Source organism: Triticum urartu, chromosome 3A (genome assembly GCF_056163025.1).
Source record: "Triticum urartu cultivar PI428250 chromosome 3A, HENAU_Tu73, whole genome shotgun sequence".
Classification (NCBI taxonomy): Eukaryota; Viridiplantae; Streptophyta; class Magnoliopsida; order Poales; family Poaceae; genus Triticum; species Triticum urartu.
Window position 1 is genome coordinate 680,228,434 of NC_141875.1, and position 25,192 is coordinate 680,253,625.

Consider the following 25,192-nt stretch of genomic DNA (forward strand, 5'->3'; position numbering starts at 1 on the left):
TGACCACCGGCTCAAGTTTAGGGACCTATAGTGATTTTTCTCAATTGAGAAAGAAGTTAGGGAAGCATTTGCTCGCATAATAGTGATAGATGAGTTTCCATTCATATTCGCAAAGAAAAAAAAAGGTTTTAGGTTCTTCATGTCTAAAGCTTGCTCCATTGGGTACCTCCCCCAGCTGGCTGGACAAAGCTGAATACCGATGGTAGCTTTGTATAGGCCACAGGCGCAGCAGGGGGGGGGGGGGGGGGATGGTCCTTAGAGATGATAGAGGGGAGCTCATTTTTACAGCTTGTAGGCAGCTGCTCACATGTGATAATAGCCTCCGAGCGGAGTTGGAAGCATGCAGAGAGGGACTGCAGTTGGCTTTGTACCGTACCAACCTACCCATCTTGGTAGAGTTGGACTGCTCTGAAGCGGTTTCGATGCTGTCGACTAAGTCAGCGAACCGATCACAAGTCCGAGCACTGGTAGAGGATATAAGCAGGATGATTACTGCCGAATCTAGGGAGATTTTATTTTCTCACATTAGTAGATCACAAAACAATGTCAGTCATGCACTAGCCGCGTATGGTCGTAGTACCCCTCGCACGGCTGTGTGGTTGAGGTCGGGTTTAGACTGCATTGTAAACATTTCCGAGGCCGAGAAGCCTCCGTGAGTTAATGAAATCTTCCTTTTCCCCCGCAAAAAAAGATGTCTAAAGCTTGCCCTAGGTTCACGGTACCATCTAGGACAACTATGTATGGAGATGCCATTCCTCATTATGAAGCTAAGAGAGCTAAGCTTAGAAAATATTTCATTATTCACATCAAATTGTTTGCCTCACCACTGATACATGGACATCAAGAAGACAACAAATCTCCATGGTCCTTACTGCACATTACATCGATTTTGTACGGAACCTTAGAGTAGATGGATACAAAGGGGGTGAAATTGGGAACCCACCATTAGAAAATTACTTATTGAGTGGGGCATTGAGCGAGTGTGCACTATTACTGTTGATAATACAAGTTCTAATGACACTTGCTTATCATACATGAAGAGATCTTTGACTAATAGGGGTTGTACACTTGCAAGAATTCAATATCTTCACATGAGGTGTGTGGCACATATTGTTAATCTCGTGGTCCAAGATGAGCTAAAGATAATGTGCCATCCAGTAAACAGAATTCGAAATGCTATCAAGTTTGTGAGAGCCTGCCCAACTAGATTGGATTTATTTAAGGAGTGTGTGCAGCTTAGCAAGGTAGCAAGTAAAGGTTTGATCAATATTGATGTGATGACTAGATGGAACTCTACATTTATAATGCTAGAGACTACTGAGAAATTTGAGAGGGCATTTGAGCAATATGCACTTCAGGATCTCGACTACAATACTGAGTTAGAAAAAACGGGTCCAGAACCTAAGCCTGATACTCCTGATCAACGGGGTCCTCCTACTCAAAGTGAGTGGGTGTATATTCGTGAGTTCAAGCAATTCCTCCAACACTTATATGTCCTCACTAATAAGGTTTCTGGCACTAAGTACATTACAACCAACACCTTCTTGGAAGATTTGACTGTTGTGCATTTTATGTTGCGTGAATGGAGTGATCATGTGATCAGTAGTGATGATGAAATATTTAAATGCATGGCTAGCAAAATGAAAGCCAGGTATGAGAACTACTGGGGTGATCCTGAAAATATGAACAAGTATATATTCATTGTTGATATCCTTGATCCTAGATATATGTTTGATTGGTTGTTTTTCTTTTGTTATGTATGGCAGTTGTTTTTAATGCCCTTCTAACTTGTCTTGTCTTGTCTTAATTCTTTATGAAAGGACCAAGGAATCTCATTTCTTTGAGGACATAATTGAAGACACCTATGGCAGTATAATAGGTAATAGAAATTTGACATCTCCCCGCAATGAATTTATCTCTCTTTTTGGAGAGTACAAAGAATTATATGGAACCAATAGTCCTAGTGAATTAGCATCACAAGCTCGTGCTAGTGAAAATGCTTCTGAAAATTCTCTTATGAGGTGAGGATACAACAACAAGAGAATGAGAGTTTGCGGATAGGGTAGCACTAGCACAAATACTAGAACTGAATTAGACAAGTACCTAGCCGAGGATACCGAAGAGTTGACTGATGAATTTGACCTTCTTGAGTGGTGGAAGTGCAACGCTCCTTGCTTTCCCATCCTTTAAAAATGGCCCATGATATACTAGCAATCCCCATCTCAACGGTTGCTCCTGAATCAGATTTTAGCACTAGTGGTTGTATTCTCGATGACTTCAGAAGCTCTTTGACACCAGCGACATTCCAATCGTTGATATATACACAAGATTTGTTGTGTTCTAAGTGTATGAATGTTGAAGCTGATCTTGTTGAGTTGACCAGGCTGGAGGAAGGTACTTAAATGAATGTGCATTCCAGTTATTTTAATGATCATGCAATTAATGTTATTTAATTGATCATGCAATATTTCTGTTATTTTTGTAGATGTGGGAGTCCTTCATTTGAGCGGTAATGATGTAATATCGTTTGGTTGATCTTCATGCGCGGAGATGGAGTGGAAAATTGATGCCTGAAGTGATGAAACCAATGTCATTTTATCTCGATTTGCACCTTTTGTTTGTGTGTCATATGTTAAAGATGTCATGTACTATGTTCAACTTTGGTTGTTCCAGAATTTGCACTTGTACTGAAGTTTGTTATCTTGATGTGTTCTAGAGTTTCATGTGTGCTTGTACTGGGCATGTTTAGTTGTTCCAGACTTTCATGTGTAGCCTTGTATTGGACATGTTTAGTTCTTCTAGTTCCAGACTTTCATGTGTAGCCTTGTATTGGACATGTGTTAGTTGTTCTTGTTCCAGAATTTGCACTTGTACTGAAGTTTGTTATCTTGATGTGTTCTAGAGTTTCATGTGTGCTTGTACTGGGCATGTTTAGTTGTTCCAGACTTTCATGTGTAGCCTTGTACTGGACATGTTTAGTTCTTCTAGTTCCAGACTTTCATGTGTAGCCTTGTGTTGGACATGTGTTAGTTGTTCTTGTTCCATACTTTCATGTGTAGCCTTGTATTGGACATGTGTTAGTAGTTTCCTTCACGGGTCGCTGCTCCGGTGACAATTTCGGATGCCTGATGTAAATTGGTCCTAATGGGCTTCTATCTCAGTATCCGCACAACCAAGGGAAAAGGCTTCTATCTCTGTATTCGCACGGACGCAGCAGCCCTGGCAGAGGGAGCGACTCTCTCATGGTGGCAGCATTGGGGACGCACCGAAATGCGACCGATGGCGTCTTCCGGTTCGAACGAGATGGGGCGCCTCTCCGGACGACCGCATGGGGTCCGTTCGGTTGCCCAGCCGGTCAAGCTACGGGATGGTGGCTGCTGGCCTGGGTATGGCGAACAGCCGGCTGTCGATTCAACTCTGTCGATTCATTGACAAACTAATTAGAGCCCTTCAATAGCAAATGATGAGCCGCCTGATGATAACTGCAGGTCAGTTACGAATGCCTTTTCATGCTTTTCATTTATTCACACCTGCCCATATAATCCCCACGATGGGGCTGCTCCTTCTCCACTCACCTCACTTCCGCAAACCATCATCCGACAGCCATGGGTGATTCTTAGGTCTCTAATTCAATCTAATCCTTTTTCCTTCCTAATCCTACACCCCGTCTGTCCCCAATTCTATCTAGATTTAGACTTTGGTTTATACTGTTCTTTCTGCTCACAAACAGGTTCTCTAGGTTGATGTATTTCAGCTCCGTTCTGCTGGATAGAAGATTTACGCCTTACCCATTTGGAAGGCGATGCATGAACTAGGAAAATTCGAATTATGCAAGTAGATCTCATTATTACAGCTATGTGTTCCTTCTCCTGAAAAAGATACACTGCATATTCTCCATAAGACGAACTTTTCGACTGTGTAGGGGATTTGATAAGACTTCAACTTTTACCAATTGCAAAATCTGCAACGACTAGCAAACTGAGGTATCTTTTTTTTACCAAATAAATTTTTATGTTGCTCAAATGGTGCTCGACCACTTCTTTGATAGTGAATAGGGAAAACTTATTTACTTGGTCATACTGTTATTCAAAATTGCATCTAACATTTTTGTTAAACCAGGGGATTCAGTTCTATCTTGAATTTCAAACAAATTTTATTTCCCTTGTGTGACATAACTGCGGATGAAACTACTCGTAAGGACTACCTCCAAACTAGATATTAATCATGTTATTTTAGGAGTGAATACGAGACTCCATCGAATTAAACAGGTGTGCTGCTGTTCAGAGGGAACAGGTCCTTCTACTTCATCAACTGTGTCTTCAGAGCTTATAGAGCAACATATAAGATATACTGTAAATCCGCCTTCATTTTACAGAAAAATCTCCGCTCCATTGACTTTACTATTTGGGTTACTTAACAAATTATATCGCCAAATGTGATGCAGAGGATGAAGGGCTGTGTATTTATTTCTGAAAGTGTAGGTACATTTTTTTATTAGATTTTTCAACTGTCTGCTACCCTCTCTTCAATAGATGAACTTCCTTTCATCAGTGCTCGCCTATTCCTGCCCATAGCTAAAACTGAAGTATAGATGAAGTGATAGCTATAGAAGCTGGAGTTGGTGGATGATATTGCTTTATTTAAAAATAACATGGTAATTTATGGGGCATGAAAAATAGATGGCACGCATCACATGATGGACCTTTATGGAATGTGATGGCACTGAAGAGAACCACCACCATTCCGTGTCATCGCTGATGATTGTGCAACACATGTTGTGCTTGAAGCACTCCAGTGAAATTGATCGATGATAACAGTAGTATAGGTAAGAGTTCACCACAAGGCTTTGTTTGTGCATATCATTTTGTCTTTTGAAATTATTTTACATTTTCGGTTCTGGCTGTGCAAGCCATGGATTATTTGCAAGAAATTATAGTCCAATTAATATTGCTTGTGTTGCAGCCATCATCAGGACGGCGTAACAAAAATGGTGTGCCAAGATAGGCAGGTGAAACAACAGCCAGCTTGAGAGAAGTTTCCATTACATAGATATATGTATTCTGGTCCTTTTCCTCTTAACATTTTTCTCTGGTCTACCTTCCTCTAAATTGAGTTGTTTGGAATTGGTTGACCACATGCTAAAAGAAGTGATACTTCGAGTTAAGCAAGAATTGCAACTTCGTCAAAAACCGCCCATTAGATCCAGCTGTGCGTGTGTCTCCACATAATTACACAAATTTCTACCAATTTACCACAAAAATGGAAGGGTGCGGCAACGCGCGCCACCATGATCTAGTAGTTATTACCAAAACCGAACTGTATCTTTGTATAAAACCGTATAGACCGATGTATAAAAATTATATAAACCAAAATTGTATAAACCGAACCGAATCAACCGAAAAAACCCGAATGTAATGTTATGTTGTCCTGTAAAGTTTGAAGAGCATATGTTGTTTTATTTAGAAAGAAAATGAGAAAAGTGCCTGCACGGATCACGATGCAGAAAATAGGTGGCTACATAAGGGGGTGCATTGTGGCTAGGTTCAGCCACAACTTCCCCTAAACAAGCCTCTTGGCCTCTTGCATTATCTTGCCTTGAGAGTAGCAGAACCATTGTGCCCATGCACTCTCGACTTCGCAAACTCCGGTGGTTGATCCATTAGAGTTTTGGCCTAAGAAGGTTGAAGAGCTCATATGGATCGAGGACGGCATATGCATCCTGCATGCAGCATACCAAGTAGATGCTTTACATCTGTTATTGTTAGTTGTTCCTGCAGCTTGTCTTCATAAGCGATGTCTCAAAATCCCAGCATCAATGGATCACAAAATGTCAATCCCAGCATCAATAGAACACAAAACGTCAATCCCAAAACCAATAGAACACAAGAAGTCAATCCCAGCATCAATAGAACACAAAGCGTAAGGGGATCAACCAAAGCCGAACCCAAATGGGATATGAGTGGTTTAATATGGATCGTGTGAGTAACCATGTGTTTGAATTAGCCTATCCAATTTAAAAACGAAGGCTCTACTATATAGAGAGCTATTTAGACTTTTCAACATTTGAAAACCACATTCTTCAAAATTAAAACTTTTAAAAGCACATGTTATGACACTACCGTTTATGATTACCGCAGTAGTATACAATACCTCAAAGTATTGAGAAAAACCAAAGTATGTTTGAAAAAAAGAATAATATTTTAGTAGTGACCAACAGTTAATTTAATATAATTTTAGTACTTTTTCATGAATATTTGAATCATGCTTTGACGATGGATGCAACGGTAGCACCTAACAAAGCATTACTAGTCTTACTTTCAGTATGGAGTACATTTCTTTATGAATCTAGAGATGAGACAGTACATCGATGAATCATTGTCTTCTCATAGCAGGGGAAAAAGAACAAACTTTGATGAACTGAACGAACAAAGCACCACAACATACGAATGTGTTGAGAGTATCAAACTTCTTTTCCTTACATGGAACAAGTAAATTTCCTGGCCAAGATGTCTTGCAGATTTCAATGTTCTACAAAATAAATTTAAGCTCGTAGACGAGCTATTGGACAATAAAATTACATCAATAGTTCAACAACATTTGGATCTCATCTCATCATTGAGTATCACAATTCACCTGACAAGATGTTGGAAGACCCCGCAAGAAAAAAGATGTTGGAAGCAACAGCTGATACATTTCAATTCGAGCACATTTAAGATGACCACCAATGTGCTCAAAAGTATTAAGAAAACAAGTACAAATTTAGATTCTCGCAAAATCAAACATATTCTTGCATATATTATCCAACACTAGCTGAGTACCCGTGCATTGCCACGGAAGAACGAACATACACATATAGTTGTATGCCCGTGCGTTGCCACGGATTAAAAAATCATTGTAACTCACAACATTGACATGTGGCTTATGAGTGTGTTGCCACAAATATCATCTTCTACTTAATATAACAAAATCCATATGACTCGTATTCAAATCACCATGACTCAACTTGAAAAGTCTATCTTCATACTATGGCTTTGTGCTCCGCAATGAAGACAAACATAGGGCCTTTTTCCACCCAACTTTGACATATATCTTCTCCATCCAACTTGGATAAAAAGTATTACTCTATCCTAATTTATATGGCATGTGTGGACTTCGAAATCCAACATTGCCCATCAAATTCATCAGCTAAACATGGATTATGTTACCAAAAATGCACCAAATTTGTATTCAAGAAAAGTTTCCAATGGTATAATTGTATGTCAAATAGCACATATATTACTAAATAAATTAGTAGTCAGAGTATCACACTAAAGGTTTTTTTTTACAAAATTCAAATTTGTGAAAACGTGTTCTCTCCCTCCTTGCAAACCGTCTTAGCTTTGCTAAGAGTTTCGGTGTTGTAATTGCCATGCAATAAAAGCCTCAGTTCAATATGAGGAACCTTGAACTTTTGGTTCTCTCTATGTATAAGAAGGAAACAATAAATCTATATATGATCAGTACTTAAGCATGAATCCCCATCTTTCAAAGGAAAACAAGTTATATGCTCATCTACTGAGAGCGATAGAGTGCATGAAGGACAAAATTGCAAAGACATGCTCACACCATTCGTTGACACAAAAACGCATAAAAGGAAGCAACAACAAAAATGATAATTTATGACTTTCACCCAGGCACTGATTCTACATTAGTACTTGCGGCACCTCAATAATGAAAATTTATGATGCAATAGATGACACAGTAATCAATAAAAATATTTAGTTGAAGGTAAAGATGAATGTTCTGGTACTTGGATTCAAGAAGATGCATACTTAAACTGGAAGCACTTCCAAAACTTCCTTCAGTGTCTTATTTGTATCGTTATGTAGCATGACTCCCTACTTTATTAGCCCAATAGAACTGCTGAAGTTGGCTACATAACATGCACATAAATCAGAAAAAGAATAAGTATTATTAGGAGATGAGCTGTATGTCCTAAAAAGAAAAGAAAACAGATATATAGCTCCTTTGTAGACGTCTCATTTTCCTTCACTCTAAAATAGCTATACGCCATATTTGAAGAATGTAATACTCCCTCCGATTCAAGTTAATTGATGCAGCCGATATACAATGTCATCTATACATACACTCAATAGATGCCGAGTCAATTAATTCGGATCAGAGGGGGTATGAGTTTATATCTAAACAAATAGGGAAACTTCAGGTCAGATTGCTTCATTCTAAAATAAAGGTAGAAGCATATTTCCCTAAGGTGAACACACACAACTCTGAAGCAAGTACATAGTATTCTCTATTAAATGGTATTTATTTGCTAAGGTTTTTTGGTTTCTGTAATATTGTTGCTTGGTGATCTCTTCGCCTGCCAATTTTCTCTCTTAATTGTTGGTCCCGTTGTGCTTATGTCAACATTTTATCTCGTTCAGACCCAGCTTGTATTGAAAGGTAATCAAGGTACTGACGTACTGTACATGAGAAGCCAAATGTGTTCCCCGGGAAGTAACGTGCATGAGTTTGGATTAACATAGCTGACAACAAGGAGAAGCAGCTACAACAAACAAAACACAAGTTGAAAGCATGCAGGCTGCTTTATACAAAACAAGCCACAAAACCTGAACTCGACTATGTGGGAAAGATTCCTCTGAATTTACATGTTTTTATCACGCGCTGACCTGCAAGTGCAACTCTATGTCAGTAAGCTTATGCCAAAAAAAAATTCCAGGTGATGATCCAAAAATGTTGTCTTGGTTCGGAGAAGTCCTGGAAAATATTTGTGTTAGATCCACAAAAGAGGATTACTCTGTCACAAGCACTACATCCATTTATCACTCAGAAGGTAAATCACCGAAGTATGTGCGCTTTCAACTTTAAAATATCCATCATTTAAAAAAAGGATAGGATGCTTAAGTCAATTAACAATCAGACAATGCATAGAACATGTTAAGAAAACATAAGTTTCAGATAACAATAAAGATGGAAGAAATAATGGGCTTTAGATTACAGTATCAGTGAGAAATTTAATGCAGACTTGTGTATGTCAATGTTGCACCCAACTTCCTTCTATTAACTTGCAGTGGAGCTTGAACCAGAGTTCCTGGAAGTAAAAGAGATGTGAAAAGAAATGTTTTTTAGAGGTTAATAACTGGACCAATAATAACTTGGAAGAGGAAAATTAATCAAACTTCAATAGCAGGACCATTAATCTATACGTGGACTGCAGCTACCAATGTAAATTATCCTCTTTGAAAAGTGAAAAGTGCTCTTTGTAAGACGACATGAAAACTCAAGAATCCAATTGAAACCAATGTGCTACCTGTGTAGCTATATGAGTAAATGGTATTTCGCTGCAGCAGCATTGTTCAGCCAATGGTCAGCACCTTGTTATATGAACTAAAATAATACGTTGAGTTGCGAATGTATGAAATCAAGGCCTGAGAGTTCCAAGGAGAAGAACATTTGTAAAATCTTATCGTCCTAAATGAAGGCAATTTTTTTATGTATTTTCCTTTTCTTAAATGGCTTACTAAACAGAGATACCAATCATCTTAAATGTGACAAATCTTAGTATGAAGCTTGACACTATTAATGCAGATAGGATTTGTATGTTTACCCTGGTGCAGAACTCACAAGGATTGGAACGGAGCAGCGGCCCGCTCATGTCGTTGGATAGGTCGTGGACGGCCTGCGACTCCTGCACATCAGGTCCGCCTACTCTGACCGCCACCGCCTCGTCGTGTGGATCCATCGGCCGCTGCGCTGTACTACTGAAACCCCGTACGTGAACAAGGGAGTGCGGGAGCACAACCTACCGGGAGAAGATGGGTGACGCTATGGTAGGGAGATAAGGTTACCTAGGTGGGTGAATTCCATATATGTCACTCAAAACTTACCCGTATTCCTATATGCCATTGGAAATTTCCCTCTCCCAGATATGCCATTGAAAATTTGCACCGCATACAGATATGCCACTATGGTCAGTTTGACCGTTAGTTGACTGTCAAGCGGCACTTGGAAAGACGATTTTGCCCCTGATACTGTAGCGGCAATCCATTGTAGCATTCCGAACAAATTTGGTCGCTTTCGAAATTGCGGGCAAACGTACTGTGCTGTCCACTTTTACAAAAAAAACCAGTTTTTTTAAATTGCGAACATTTTTTTCAAAAACAGTGTTAGGAATTCGGAATTTGAAATTACGGAGATTTATTGTGAAATTCAAAAAAATTGTTCGAATTTCAAATCTGTTCGGATGCTACAGTATATCGTCGCTACAGTATGGACGCCCCGCAATTCGAGATTGGCCAAATTTATTCTGAATGCTACACTATGTCGATGCTACAGTACCAGGGGCAAAGTCATCTATTCATATGCCACTTGATAGTCAACTAACGGTCAAACTGGCCATAGTGGCATATCTGTACACGGTGTAAATTTTCAATGGCATATTTGGGAGAGAGAAATTTTCAATGGCAGATGAGGGTACGGGCAAGTTTTGAGTGGTATATATGGAATTCACCCTACCTAGGTTGTCGACAGTTGCCGCTGCCGTCCTGCTCGTTGCCCTCCCCGCGTCGAGCACCTCCTCGACTGGGTGAAGAATAAATGAGATGGCAAGCGGCTCCAAGCTAGATCGAGGTCGTCATATGCGGAGAAGGTCGCTCGAGGTCGTGGTAGACGGGGAAGGTCGATTGGATGACGACGACGGCGGCGGAATGACATGTTCGACGAGGAGCTGCCGCTTATGGCTCTGATGAGAGGGCAATTGGATTCAGGCCATGCATGGGCCTCTAGATCTTTGATGGAGGATGGAGGCGGGGCAGGGGTTGACTGTCAGAAAGCTACAGCCCATGGGTGCGAGGAGAGAAGGAGAGGCCAGTCTCTTGCGAGTCCAACAGTGATGGAAGAGGTCGGCGGTGGCGATTACTCTACAGGAGGAAGGGGATCGGGAGCGAGGGATTCGGGGAGTGGGGGTGGGACGTGCGTCGTGGGTTTTCCTTTCGTTTTCTTTATTGTCGTGCGGGGAGGGGTAGGTATCAGTTCCGATTTTTTTTCTGTCGTGCGGGGATGCTGCGAATGTGGACCATCGCTAGGAGGTGGAGGTAGCGAAGGCGAGGTCGAACCATCGATGCAGGTTCAACCATCACGACGTTCGATCCTCTTTTAATAATAGAGACTACACTTTTTGGTATGATCTGGCAAGCGGCTGCCACATGATGCTTGAGCGGACCGGAGCTCCAATTCCCCGACCCATAAGGTGCATAGCGAGCTAACGCACACCCTCGCCCCCCCCCCCCCCCCCCCCCCCCCCACACACGCAAATTTGGGCCAGCCCACATGTTCTTTTCTTCTTCTTTTTCAAAATGTTCTCAAATTTAAATTGCTCCTGATTTTTAAAAAACCATGGATTTGGAAAATGCCCAAAGATTTCGAAACTATTCACGAATTTTAAAAAATGTGATTAATGTTTATGAGTAACAAAAATATTCATTAATTTTAAAAAATTTGAATCTCAAAAAATGTTCATGAATTTAGAAATATGTACCCAGATTTCAAAAATAAATCTATTAAAAATTCCTTTGAAAAAATGTTCGCAAATTTTAGAAAAAAATAATGAATTTCTAAAAATGTTCACATGAATTTTCGCATTGTCAGAAATTTGAAAAACTGTTTGTCGCTTCAAAAAATCTTCGTAAATTTCAAAAATTGTGCCCAATTTTTTAAATGTTTGCCTATTTAAAAGATGTTCATGAGTACAAAAATTATTCATTAATTTTAAAAATGTGCCAAATTTCTAAGAATATTCTCTAATTAAAAACAATTCATGAATTTCTGGAACTGCTGCATTTAAAATAAATCGTGTATTTGAAGAAATGTTCTCATGAATTTCATAAATGGTCGGAAAAATCAAAAAATGTTCGTGGATTATATAAATCTTCGCAAATTTCAACAACTGTTCCCAAATTTTGAAAAATGATGGCCGATTCAAAAACTATTCATGAATTAAAAAATGTGCATGAATTTCAAAAATAATTTCCGAATTTCAAAATTGTTAACGAATTTCAAGATTATTCCAAATTGGAAAAGTTCTCAAAATTAGAAAAAATAAAAACCATTTTTTAAAATAAAGGGAGCCAAAAGCACAAATAAAATGAAAACCTAGATCATGAATACCATAGAAAACACAGAACAGAAAAAATGTGCCAACCTCGGGCGGGGGTGTGCATTTGGTGGCTATCCCTCGACCTGTGCATGGAATGCGATTCCCGTTGACGGAATTTTGGACCGTGGAGTTTTTTAGATGCTTAATGTATAGTTTCTGATAACGCGTGCAGAATATGTGTAGTTTTCCGATAAAGTCTCAAAAGGTCTGTTATACTTTTGACTTTTTGAGCACATAAGCATCTTATCACATACAGCAACACAACAATCAAACACTTAGGGCACAAATATTTGCACCTGCTAGTATATTTACTTCGCTAGTTTATATAATATCGTTAAAACCCACGACCTTGAAGAAGCAGCAGCCGGCAGTCAAAGATTTAGGATGTTCATCATTTGAAGCCTGCAAGAAGATAATTTAGGTTGTTTATTACTTCTCGCATCATAATATTTTATTTCTTCCTCCACCTGTGCACAATATGGTTCTTATTTGCACTCTCCTTCGGTGGCCACAGACATCGGTGATGAATATTCATTACCAACGATAATAGGTAAGGGCAAAATAAATTTGTTGGTATCACGTTATAAGTTTAATATTTCTGACCTGATGTGTCCGACGATAAAAACAAGTCCAAGAGGCACCACTTCCCGCAGGCTCAGGTACTAGCACACAAACACTCTTAATCTAGTGATTCAATGCCACACGATTGACAGGATACGGCGCGGGTAGTCGGCCACACAACAATAGGGGTGGTCAGCCGCACAACAGCGGGTGATTTACCGGCAAACACGGGTTCAAAGCTTCTTTTTTTTTGCGAGAGAACACGGGTTCAAAGATGCTCATGCAGTTAGTCGCCAAAAGGCGATCAAGCCTGGTTTGGCAACTACATGCATCGTAAGTATGAACAACCTGCAGTGTATGCCATAAACCCTAAACCCTAGCTATCGAGATCGTTGTTCGCCGATAGGATTCACCAATAATTCAAGGCCTAGGGTTTTCCAGTCCTCCGGCGATTTCCGCCGTGAGATCGTTGTTGCTTCCTGGCTATCGAGGAAAGCTTCTCTTATTCCCTCTCCTCCAATCGGGCTGTCTCCAGGGACTCAGATTGTTTGGCTGCAGCCGCAGCGCGAGGGGGGTTCCGATCTAGGGTTTTCTGTGGGGAACCTTTGACGCAGTGGTCCTTGTCGTTATGGCGAACATGGGAGATGGCAGCTCCAACCAGGGAGGGGACGTGCAGGGCGCCGGCGACATGCTGGATCGCCTCACCCTTCAGGACGATGAACTAGATGATATTGTATGGGAAGAGGAGCCTGATACGGCTGAAGTCCGGCCCAAGTGGCTGGCGCTGTGCCGTCTACTGACATCAAAATCCTTTAGCCAGAGTGCTTTGATTGGGGATATGAAGGCTGCTTGGAACCCGGCTCATCCGGTGGTGTGGAGGAGAATCAATCTGAACTTATTTTCTATCCAATTCAATTGCCTTGGTGATTGGAACAAGGCTATGCACAAGGGGCCGTGGGATTCCAATGGCTATGCCGTAATCCTCGCTGAATATGATGGCTTCTCAAAGCGTGAGAAGGTTAAGCTGGATAGATTGGAAACTTGGGCTCAGATTCACAAACTGCCAGACCTCGTTCTCAAAAGCAAGAGCTTCCTGGAAAACCTAGCGCGGCGTATAGGAGAAGTGCAAGAAGTTCAAGTTACACTTCCTAATGGCTTTGTGGGGGAATTCATTAGAGTTCGGATTAAGCTGGATGTGGGGAAAAAACTTACAAGAGTTGTACAATTTACAAAGGCCGGCGAAACCGAGAAATATAGAGTGAAATATGAAAAGCTTCCCACCTTTTGCTATGAATGTGGCATGATGGGGCACTGGTATGAGGAGTGTGGAACCGGAGAACACGACGCAACAAAGTTTGAATGGGGTCCGTTCATCTTGGCCTCAAGGAGTGCTGGTCCTGGTGGTGGCCGAAGCCGTTTCAGCGGAACTGGTAGAGGGGATTCAGGCAGGAACGATCTTGGAGGAGGAAGAGGCCGGGGCCGCGGCGGAAGGGGCGGTCCCCATGATTCGGGCATGCACCCGCATACAAGTGAGGCGGGTTTTGGCACTGATAATGATCTCTCAGTTGTTGAGGATGTAGCTCAGAAACAAACTTCAGGCATGGCCGAGGGGGAGAAGATACTGGAGTATGATGGGTCAACGAGCTGGAGGCACAACGCTCGCGCTGTTACAGCTCAGGAGAAGCAAGTACAAGATGCTAACAATGGTCTACAAGAAGACTTACTAATTCTGGGGAAACGAATAGCTGATGACTCTAGCACTGGGCAGCTACACAAGCTGGACCCCGTTGGTCCAAAGACAGCAATGGTACCACTAGGCAACACCACGACGATTGCTAATCAGTTTGAGAACACAGTGGGTGCTTCCTCGAACGATGGAGGTACACCACAGAAAAATGCCAACAGGAAGAAGCTGAAGGGACCTGATGGCGTAGCTCTTGAAGTTAACACTTCGAAGGAATCGGCGGCCTCCATGGGTGAGGACCGCTGGGGACAATGAGTATCTTGTGTTGGAATTGTCGTGGGGCGGGCAACCCTGCGACAATTCGTGAGCTTCGTGTTTTGACGAAGCGTTTTTCCCCAACCATCCTTTGTATCCTCGAAACGCAGGTAGAGGGACATAGGGTGGAGTTTTTATCAAATTCTTTAGGTTTCAATAAAAGCTTTGCTGTTAGTAGTTCTGGTAGAAGTGGTGGTTTGTGTGTTTTTTGGAATGATTCAATAAAGTTGGAAGTTATTGGTTACTCGAAATATCACATTGACGCTGAACTAGAGGGGGTTGCTAACACTCCCTTTAGGGTGACTTTTGTTTACGGGGAAGCTCAAGTCCAGAATAGATAACATGGGACACCTTGAGAGGCATAGCTTCGTCCAGTGCTTTGCCATGGATGGCAATTGGAGATTTTAACGAGGTACTTCACCTCCATGAGCATGATGGAGTCGGAAATCGGAGCCAGGCTCAAATGGATGGGTTCCGAGATGCTTTGGATACTGTTGGCTTATCGGATATTGGCTATCGAGGGAATTCATGGAATTTTGAGAAAAGGGTTGCTAGTGGTTCTTACACACGAGTACGACTGGACCGGTGTACGGCGACAGCTTCTTGGTCGCTGATGTTCCCTCAGGCGGAGCTGGTGCACGAAACTGCTGCGTGCTCGGACCATGTTCCACTGTTTTTGAACCTTGGTCTGCATGCTCCAAGGGCGGGGACGAAAACAATTAAATATGAATGCGCATGGGAGTCGCATGAGGGACTGCCTGAGGTGATTGGTACTACTTGGGGACATGACTGCGATGGGACTATTGAGGGGGTGAAACAGCGATTGGACTCCCTATCCTCTGATCTGTCGGTTTGGGACAAGGAGGTCTTTGGGAATGTTAAAAGGGAAATTAGCAAACTGCAGAGAGATTTGGTTCTGCTACGAGCAATACCGGGACGAAGGGGACCCTCACGTGCAGAGGTGAAGATATGTGATAGACTGGTCGAATTGTTTCACCGAGAGGAACTTTTATGGCGCCAACGTGCCCGCATAGAGTGGCTGGCAAGCGGAGACAAGAATACATATTACTTCCACATGCGGGCTAGTCGGCGCCGCCGTAAGAATCAGATTAAAGCCCTTCAGCTTCCTGATGGGAGGCTAACAGAGAACACCCAGGAGATGGAGGAATTTGCCACAAATTTTTATAAAGAACTATATACCTCGGAACAAGTACTTGATATGGACCGAGTGTTGGACACAGTCCCGGCCAAGGTGACAAACGAGATGAATGATTTACTCAATGCACCATATACAGAGAAGGAGGTAAAGACAGCTTTATTTCAGATGTTTCCTACCAAGGCACCGGGGCCAGATGGGTATCCTGCCCATTTTTTCCAGAGACATTGGGAGGTGTGCGGTGCAGATGTTACTAAGGCTATTTTGAGGATAGTGAAGGGGGAGGAAACAACAGATAGCATCAATGAAACTATCTTGGTTCTAATTCCAAAGGTAAAGAATCCAACATTATTGGCACAATTCAGACCTATCTCGTTATGTAACGTCTTGTACAAGATTGCTTCCAAGGTTATTTCAAATAGGTTGAAGTTGGTGTTACCTGACATAATATCAGAGGAACAATCAGCTTTCGTCCCAGGCAGACTTATCTCTGATAATATCATAACTGCTTATGAATGCCTGCACTTCATGAAGAGAAACACTGCTGTCAGACATAGGAGTGGTGCTCTCAAACTAGATATGATGAAAGCATACGATAGGGTGGAGTGGGAGTACTTACAGGCAATAATGTTGAAATTGGGCTTCTCAAAACAATGGGTCAAGATAGTGATGGGCTTGGTTAAGTCAGTAAATTTTTCTGTATTGTTTAATGGTAAGAAGCTACAGGAGTTTCAACCTACACGTGGTATACGACAGGGTGATCCAATTTCCTTGTACCTTTTCTTGATAGCAGCAGAGGGCCTTTCGTGCCTCCTAAAATCTGTTGATGAGTCATCTAATGTGAGTGGTCTTAAAGTGGCTCCCTCGGCGCCACCAGTAAACCATTTACTATTTGCAGATGACAGCCTGCTGTTCTTCAGGGCGAGTGCTGATGGGGCACAGGAGATTAATCAGTTGTTGACCACATATTGTCAAGCGTCGGGGCAATGAATCAATCATGACAAATCTGCAATTTTTTTCAGCAAAGGGTGCCCGGAGAGCACTAAGGAGGAGGTCAAGTTATTGTTGAATGTGCCAAATGAAACACTTAATGCAAAATACTTGGGTATGCCTACAGCGGTAGGGGGCTCCAAAAATGGAGCTTTCAAATACCTAAAGGATTATTTGTGGAGTAAGGTCCAAGTGTGGATTGAACAAACCATATCAAGTGCTGGAAAAGAGGTTTTGATCAAGGCTGTAGCCCAAGCAGTTCCTGTATATTCAATGTCTTGTTTCAAGTTGCCACGGGGACTATGTGAGCACTTAGATATGTTGATCAGGAAATTCTGGTGGGGGAGCAAGGATGGAAAGAGAAAACCAAGTTGGGTCTCTTGGGAAACAATGACACAACCTAAGAGCATGGGTGGTCTAGGTTTTAAGGATTTTGAGCTTTTTAACCTTGCTCTGCTTGCGAAACAAGCATGGCGTATATTACAGACGCCGGAATCTTTGAGTGCAAGGATCTTGAAGAGCATTTATTTTCCCAATGGGTGTATCTTATCAGCAGAACTTGGAAGTCACCCCAGCCAAATCTGGCGCTCTATTGTCGAGGGACGGGACATACTCAAACTTGGGCTGATTAGATGCATGGGAAATGGTGAGACAACCAATATCTGGGTGGACAATTGGATCCCCAGGGATGTGATGATGAGGCCATACGGGAGGAGATCTGCCAACCCCCCCCCCCCCCCCCCCCCGCGATCTTGTTTCTGCCTTGATCGACCACACAACAGCTACATGGAATTGGGAGAGGTTGGAGGAAGTTTGCCTACCAATAGATATCCAGGCTATTGTCCAAATTCCAATCTGCACTTTAAATATCCCGGATAGCTGGGCTTGGAACTTTGAAAGAAATGGAAGTTTTACCGTCAGGTCGGCCTACAGGATGTTGGTGAACACAAAATACAGAAGAGGCATGTGGATGGATGGGAGTGCGGGCTCATCAAGCACTGACAGAGATGAGCAATCTTGGAAACTCCTCTGGGGAACTCAAGTACCTGGGAAGATACGTATGTTTTTGTGGAGATTAGCACATCACTCCATCCCAACTGAAGATGTGAGGGCGAATAGGAATATGGCAACAACGAGTGCTTGCAGCTTTTGCGGTGCGGAGGACTCATGGCGACACTCGTTACTCGAGTGCTCGATGGCAAGATGCGTATGGGCTTTGGTTGACGGGGAGCTGGCGGAACATCTATGCGAAAGGATCGAGCCTAGCACTAAGCAGTGGTTATTCACAATGAAAGACACGCTATCGCATGCAGCATTCGTGAAGCTTTCGGTAACCCTGTGGGCAATTTGGTGGGCGAGGAGGAAAGCAATACATGATGAAATTTTCCAGAGTCCTTCAGCTACTCACCTGTTTATATGCAGTTTTATTAGAGAACTTGATATCCTTTCAGTTAAAAAGGTCATTCAGCAGGAAGTCAATGGGGCGGGTGCACAGCGACCCAAAGCACCCCCACCGAGCTTCATGAAAATTCATGTTGATGCTAGCATTGCAAGAAACCAGAGCAGAGGAGCTGCCTCAGCCGTGTGCAGAGATGCTAATGGGAATTATGTTGGAAGCTCCTCGCTGGTCATCGAGGGATTAAGCAATACTACAACTATGGAAGCAATTGCTTGCAGGGAGGCTCTCTCCTTGGCAGATGATCTGATGCTACAGAACTTTGTTGTGGCGTCTGATTCGAAGCAGATTGTGGATGAGATCAATAATGGTGCCAATGGTGTACACGGAGCCATTTTATCAGAGATAAAGAATAGGGCTCTTTTGTTTAACTGCACTTTTACTTTTGAAGGCCGAGCGGCTAATCGCGACGCCGATAGGTTAGCCAAGTTTTCAAACTCTTTAGATCAGGGAAGACATGTTTGGTTGTTGCAACCCCATGATCCGATTGTAATGCCACTTCATGTGGAGTTTGATCAATAAAACTTGGTGATACCCCTCAAAAAAAAACCTGCAGTGTATGCAGAAGGAAAAAAAAGATGCATACATCTGGATCTACACAACCCGCCTAGAGACAGCAACAACAAAGTGTGCAATCAGTTTTTATATGCAAGCACATCTTCAGTCCGCAACAGAAATTGTGCTACAAATTGTGTTAAGACCATTGTGCAATAATGCGCAGAAATCAAACAAAGAACAGGTTACATAGAAAGTATAGTACAAGGGGGCGAACCATACATGCCAGAGAGCAACGAAATAGTTTGTCAGAATTTTTTTCACAACCAAAGCACATCTTCAGTTCACATCTTGAGCAGCCATGGTGAGCCACCAAGCACATCTTCAGTTCATGACAGCAGTGTTGCGACAAATTGTGACCATTCTGCAGTCATGCCCAGAAATCCGGCAACAAACAAGTTACAAGACATTGCAAAATTACAAAGCTTATGGAGAAGAACAGTGAGGCACAACATATACTAAGACTCAGTTGCTGGGTTAAATACAGAACAGGGGAAAAAAAAGTTGAGCTGACATTATCTACTACAGAAATTAAGAACCACACTGCACACAAGACGGCAGTACCAACCTAAACACTGGAGCATATCCTCAGTGTGCTTTCACTGCCACTGATTTGGGAATGCTTCCCTGTAGGTCATATCCTCAGTATTAGAAGCTTCTCTTATTGTTGCATCCCTAGCACGACCATTTAGAAGCCTCCCTGCAATCCTATCTTTTGCAGTAACTTTCTTCTTCAGCATTGATGATAGTGTAGGTTCCTTCGTCTTACCTCGACGTCGACCACGTTGGCCCAATGTTCCAGAGGGCTGGTCATATGCTGCCGCTGAGTGGGGCGTTGAAGCAATAGCCGATTGCCGCAGAACATCTTCATTGTGCTGGCGGATTCTCGCACGCTGGGCTCTTTCGCGTGCTTTGTCGTCCATATCCCTTTTCCGAACATTCTTAACTGCTTGCATCGCCAGCTGGTCCATTGTCATTTTACTCAGATCATGTGCTCCATCGATGTCGGTGGTATCATTATTTATGTTTCTCATCTTTGAAGTAGAGGGCTCCTGACCCTCCAGTGTACTTTCACTATCACTGCCTCCATTTGTCTTAGTAATCGGATCTCCTCCTGCCTCATGAATGTATACTTTCTGCTCAAGCGGATCGCCTCCCGCATCAGAACTGCCACCAATTTTGCCAATTGGATTTCCTCTTGCATCACGTGGGATGATGGGCCCATGAAAAGGGCATATCTTGAGATCCCTTCTCTGGCAAAGACCTCCTTTCTTCAGAGGTGCATGACATGGTAGGATCTCAACTGGCTCTTCTTTATAAACAGAATGGTGAACATTTAACTCTGCAATCTTTGCTGCAGGTATAACAGCATCATTATCCATCCTACCCCAATGGCTCTCGAGCTCAAGCCCCCTCTGGTTTACATGTGCATCCATATTTGAACCCCACCGGTCCAAGACAGAGCTCCATGATACCAAAGGGGCTTCGGCAAGGAGCCTTTTTCTCTCTGGATCCATCTCCTGAGATCTATTACCGTCATTTGGCACGTCACCACTGCCTCCTTTCACCATGCTCTTTCCCTTCCTATTGTCCTTGCTGGAACCTGCAACATCTAGAGTGCTCACAACTCTAGGAGGACTAGGAACTTCAATCTTTCCCTCCACCCAATCTTCTTCGTCTTCCTCCTGAACATCCTTCTTCCTACGAACATTATCAAGATCGAGACCAAGCTCATTGCACTGGCCTCTTACAGCGCGTATTTCATTCTTAACATCGATGAATTCCTTGAGGGCAGAATCTCTGAATCGATTATCTGCAAGATTGACCCTGACAAGCACAGATATCCAATCCTGAATGGTGCTGAAATGCTTCGATACAAGGAGCCGGTACGCCTCCCTCAATGCATCGAAAACTGCCTCATTTTCCTGAGTTTCAGGCACCCACTGCCCGGCCATCAACGACGCTGTCCTGATACTCCGCATCGCCATCGAAGCAATCTCCTCCTCCTCGTCATCATCGTCTGCATAACGCTCGAATTTCTCATACTCAGCCCGGATGATGTCCAGCCCGTTGCCGATCTCTTGGATGGTGGACCGGATTTCAGCCTTTATGGATTCAATCGTGGACCGCAACTGTTCGACCTTGGCAGTCAAGATCTCCTGCGTGCGTGCCTCCCGCGCGGCACGGGCCTCGACGGCCGCGCGGAGACCGGGGAACTGGATGCGCGCGGACGACTTGAGGTAGTCGACAGCGAGACGGAGCTGGCGGTAGTGCACGCCGAAGAGGTGGTGCCAGCGCTCGAGCGCCTGGATGGCGGCCTTCCGGAGCGTGGCGGCGGAGGCGGCGGGCGGCGGGAGCTGCTCGTTGGTGCGGAAGCCGACGGCCAGCGGGACGAACCCGTCGAGCGTGTCCGCGAGGAGGGTGCGGAAGAGCTTGGAGCGCATGAAGAGCTCGTCGACGATGCTGAAGGCCAGGAGCCGCACCTGCGCACGCACAAACAAAGGGGGGAATTTTAACATCAGCCCGGCCGGCAGGGGCCTAGGGGTGGGGGAACCGGAGATCCGGGGGGAGGGGCTTACGCACGTGGGAGTGGGGCTTGGCCATGAGGGAGAGGAGGAGGCGGAAGGCGTCGCGGACGGCGCCATCGGAGGCGCGCGCCGAGGACTTGATGGCGCGGAGGAGCGCGGGGTCGACGGAGGGGGCCGTGGTGGAGGTGGCGCGGTCGATGGGGGCAGCGACGGAGGAATCCGCTGCCGGTGTGGAGGGGGAGGCGCTCGGGCCCTGCTCCGACGACGGCGGCCGGCCGGAAGAACGCGGCATGGCGGCGGTTTGGTGTGGTGGCGTGGCGGGCGGAGAGCCGGGCGCTGATTGATGGGCGATTTGATAATTTGCCATCCCTTACTTCCCCCTTTCATAATTTGCCATCCATTATCTCAATGACGGGCGGGCGGTGAGCTGCCGTTCGCCGGGCCGGGCCGGTTCGTCCGAGTCAGTTCGTTCAAGGGGGGTTGTTGGACCGGAACGAGAGGGTAAGGGTGTGTTTGGTAGTACTGTAGTTCTCACCACTAAAAAAACATAGCATTGTTGTTCCCTTCGAGACATGCTGAGTACATGCATTCGCTGTTGTTTGGTAGCGGTATATGTGCTACGACATGATGAGCCGAGGTTTTGTTCGACAGCATGCATGGTAGAAAAATTTGAATTTTGAATATTTTTTGAATGGTGAACAAAAATTTATATACATTTTGGAATTCCTTTATTTATAAAATTTTAACAATTTATGGAATTCTGAATTTTAAAAAAAACTAAGCATTGGGAATTCTGAACATTTTTCAGAAATATATTTGTTTTGAAATTCCAAACATTTTTAAATTATGAATTGTTTTTATTTTTTTGAAATTTCCATTATTTTAAAAATAAAATAAAAAATGGAATTCCATTTGTGTGAATATCTAAACAAATTCTAAATACTTTTAGAAAAACTAATCAAAATTTGAAATTCTGATTTTTTGAAAACATTTTTAAATAATTGAAATTCTGACATTTTTGGGAATTTAGCAAATTTTAGAATTATGAACAGTTTTTGAAAATTTAAACCAATTTTGGAATTCTGAACATTTTTTTTAGAATTTAAACAAAGTTTGAAATTCTAAACATTTTTCGAGAGTCAAGGCGAGCACCCTATATGGGCGTGCTCAACTCAACATGGTTGAGACACCTTTTGCATGAGATGGGCATAGTCGAGGTGAGCCCAGACGCCCCGCCACACAGGCAAAAGTGGATTCTATAAAGAATTTTTGAGCTCATGCCCCCTCCATGCACCCTACCAGACACACCTAGAGTGTTGTCGATGTCGATGGTGTACTTCGAGCCGGGAGCTCCTATTCCACGCGCTGCACGTGTATAGAAGGGATTAGCAATTTATCATCATATCCTAAAAAAGAACCAAAAAACAGGGCTTCTCATAGCAACATGGAGTAGGTCCACGTATCTACCTCCCACCTCATCTTTTTTGCTAGCATTATCCTTTCTTCGCAACAACAATAGCTAGCATCAGAAAAGGCCCAAGAGATCAAAACCGGACAAGAATGGAAGGAGGGAGATAGAAAATCGAGTGAATTAAAATTACCTGGTGCACTTCTTGTAGCTTCCTTATAGTGATGGCGGCTTCTAGTTGCAAAATGTCGATCTCAGCTCTCCGACATCTATAGCCGAACAACTAAGTTGCTTTTCACCATGCCTCTCATCTTTCTGACACGCACCTGTCGTCTCTACTGGATTTGGGGCTGGTGGGGAAGGCCTCTTGGGAGGTCGAGGCTGAGCGGCTGAAATAGGGCAAGGTAGTACGCGCCAAGGGGTAATGGGGAGACAACAGTGCCTGCACATACGCCGCCCGACAAGGGTGCAGGCAGCTTGCCCCAGACTAGTGGAGTGGCATATGGGCGGTGGATGGCGCCCCACTGTGGTGGCTGATTGGGGTATGGTTTGACCACTCTGGGTTGTTGTTGCAGATGGGGCGACGACTCCTAACCTGTGGTGGGAGGAGAAGTATGCCGGGTGGTTCCAGATTTGGGAGAGGGTTATGAAGATGGAGACCGGTGGATTGGGTGAGAAGGTGGAGGATGTGGGAGAGTTATTTCTCTATTTTGTTTTTCACTAACTTGAACGTGGGGTATTTTTCAGCAATTTATTTTCTTCGTCGGATCGTAGGAGGGTTGGGATGTTTAAACCATCATGATGACGGCGGTAGATCCTCTTTAATAATATAGATATATCTAATCTTAGCAAGCTGCTGGCCCATGTGGCTAGCCGGTAGAGAACTCAACCTTCAGGTCGGGAGGCTTGATTCCCATCGCCGCTCCTTATTTTCAGAAAAAAAAACGTACCTTAAGAAAAAATAGAGCCGTTCCCTTGTCAACTTTCTCATTTATTTTAAAAAAATACATGTAAAAATTTGTCCAACAAATTAGTGTAGGCTAAGGAGTTGCGTGCGACACCAAATTGAGGGAAGATAATTTGATAGTAGATCCAGTGAGGCCGTAGACATCGTATGACACTGACGCTCGTCGGTCAAACAAAACAAAATGAACAAACGCGAATCCTACTCGGCGCTCTACGCGCCGCTTACTTTGTTATCCGTAGGTGGTGCCCACACGCGTTTCACTTGGGTCGGCCCATGTAACGACTAGTTTTGTGATGCTTTGGGCCAGTTTTCTTTGTGTTTTTTTGCTGGTTTTTCTATGTTGTGAGGCCAGTTTTTCTTTGGGTTCTTTTTAACAATTTTTTGTTTTTTTATCTTTTTGTTTCAGTTTTATATTGTGATCAGTTTGCAAATGTGTGAATATTTTTAAAATTCATATTTTTTTCAAATATTTAACTTATTCAAATTCATGAACTTTTTTCAAATGCGTGAACTTTTTTCACACCGTGAACCTTTTTCATACCCACGAACATTTTTCAAATGCGTGAAATTTTCTTGAATCCATGAACTTTTTCCAAATCTGCCTTTTTTTAAAATTTCATGAATTCATTTTTAAAACATAATTTTTTGGAAATTCATGTTTTTAATTTTAGAAACTTTTTAAAATTTTGAACCTCTAAAAATTCAGCATCTTTTTTCAAGTCCGTGAATTTTTTCAAATTGGTATTTAGAAAAACGTGAACTTTATAATGATGAACATTTTTTACAAGTAGTACGATTTTTAATCCATCAAAAAAATGGGGAGATAGTTTTCTCTGAGCTCAAGCCCCCTCTGGTTTTCTCTTAACGATCAAGCGATCCAGTGCCAGAGAGCGAGTTGGTCACTTTATTTTGCAGGAGAAGCAGGGAGTTGGTCGAACTCCAGTGCACGATCAAGGGTATTTTGATGGGCCTACCCAACTGGGCATGCGCATAACCGCCTTAGCTGCTTTTTTTTTTGCACGGTTCATAACCACCTTTTTTTTGCATGGTAATACGTGTCTCATTTATAAAATATAAAGATCCGGTTACAAGGCATGTAAACACCAACATTATAAGACTGAAAAGATAGGATAATCCTATGCAAAATACCAAAACAACGTCGAAGGAGGAAATCAGAACTGTCAGCCACCAACCACAAACCCAGGACGGAATGCACCATCTTCCAGCTGTCACTTGCGCAGACAACTGTCTGCGCGTACGCCTGGACGATAAAACATCCGTGCTCCACCATGACGTCGGAGACAACGCCACAACAACGGGGACAGAGCAGAAGGAGAGACACACCTGATGGAGTCGCCGCCGCCTCGCCGACACCATCCATGAACCCTAACACAACCGATCTGAAGGATCGGCAAACA

General features: G+C 43.2%; 1 protein-coding gene across 3 annotated transcripts; it reads right to left on the reverse strand.

Moving 5' to 3' along the window:
* Positions 1–19,040: 19,040 nt before the first annotated feature.
* On the reverse strand, positions 19,041–21,773 carry LOC125545948 (UV-stimulated scaffold protein A homolog). 3 transcript variants are annotated; one of them, XM_087513995.1, is made up of 3 exons: positions 21,455–21,691; positions 19,440–21,354; positions 19,041–19,235 (listed from the first exon to the last, which is right to left on the reverse strand). In XM_087513995.1, exons 1-2 carry the CDS (start codon positions 21,689–21,691, stop codon positions 19,471–19,473), a joined length of 2,121 nt encoding a protein of 706 aa, XP_087370121.1. In that variant the 3' UTR covers positions 19,041–19,235; positions 19,440–19,470. The 3 variants fall into 3 exon arrangements, with proteins under 3 accessions (XP_087370121.1, XP_087370122.1, XP_048565962.2); XM_087513996.1 differs by lacking the exon at positions 19,041–19,235 and having other exon boundaries at positions 19,251–21,354; positions 21,451–21,773; XM_048710005.2 differs by lacking the exon at positions 19,041–19,235 and having other exon boundaries at positions 19,251–21,354.
* Between the last annotated feature and the right edge of the window lie 3,419 nt (positions 21,774–25,192).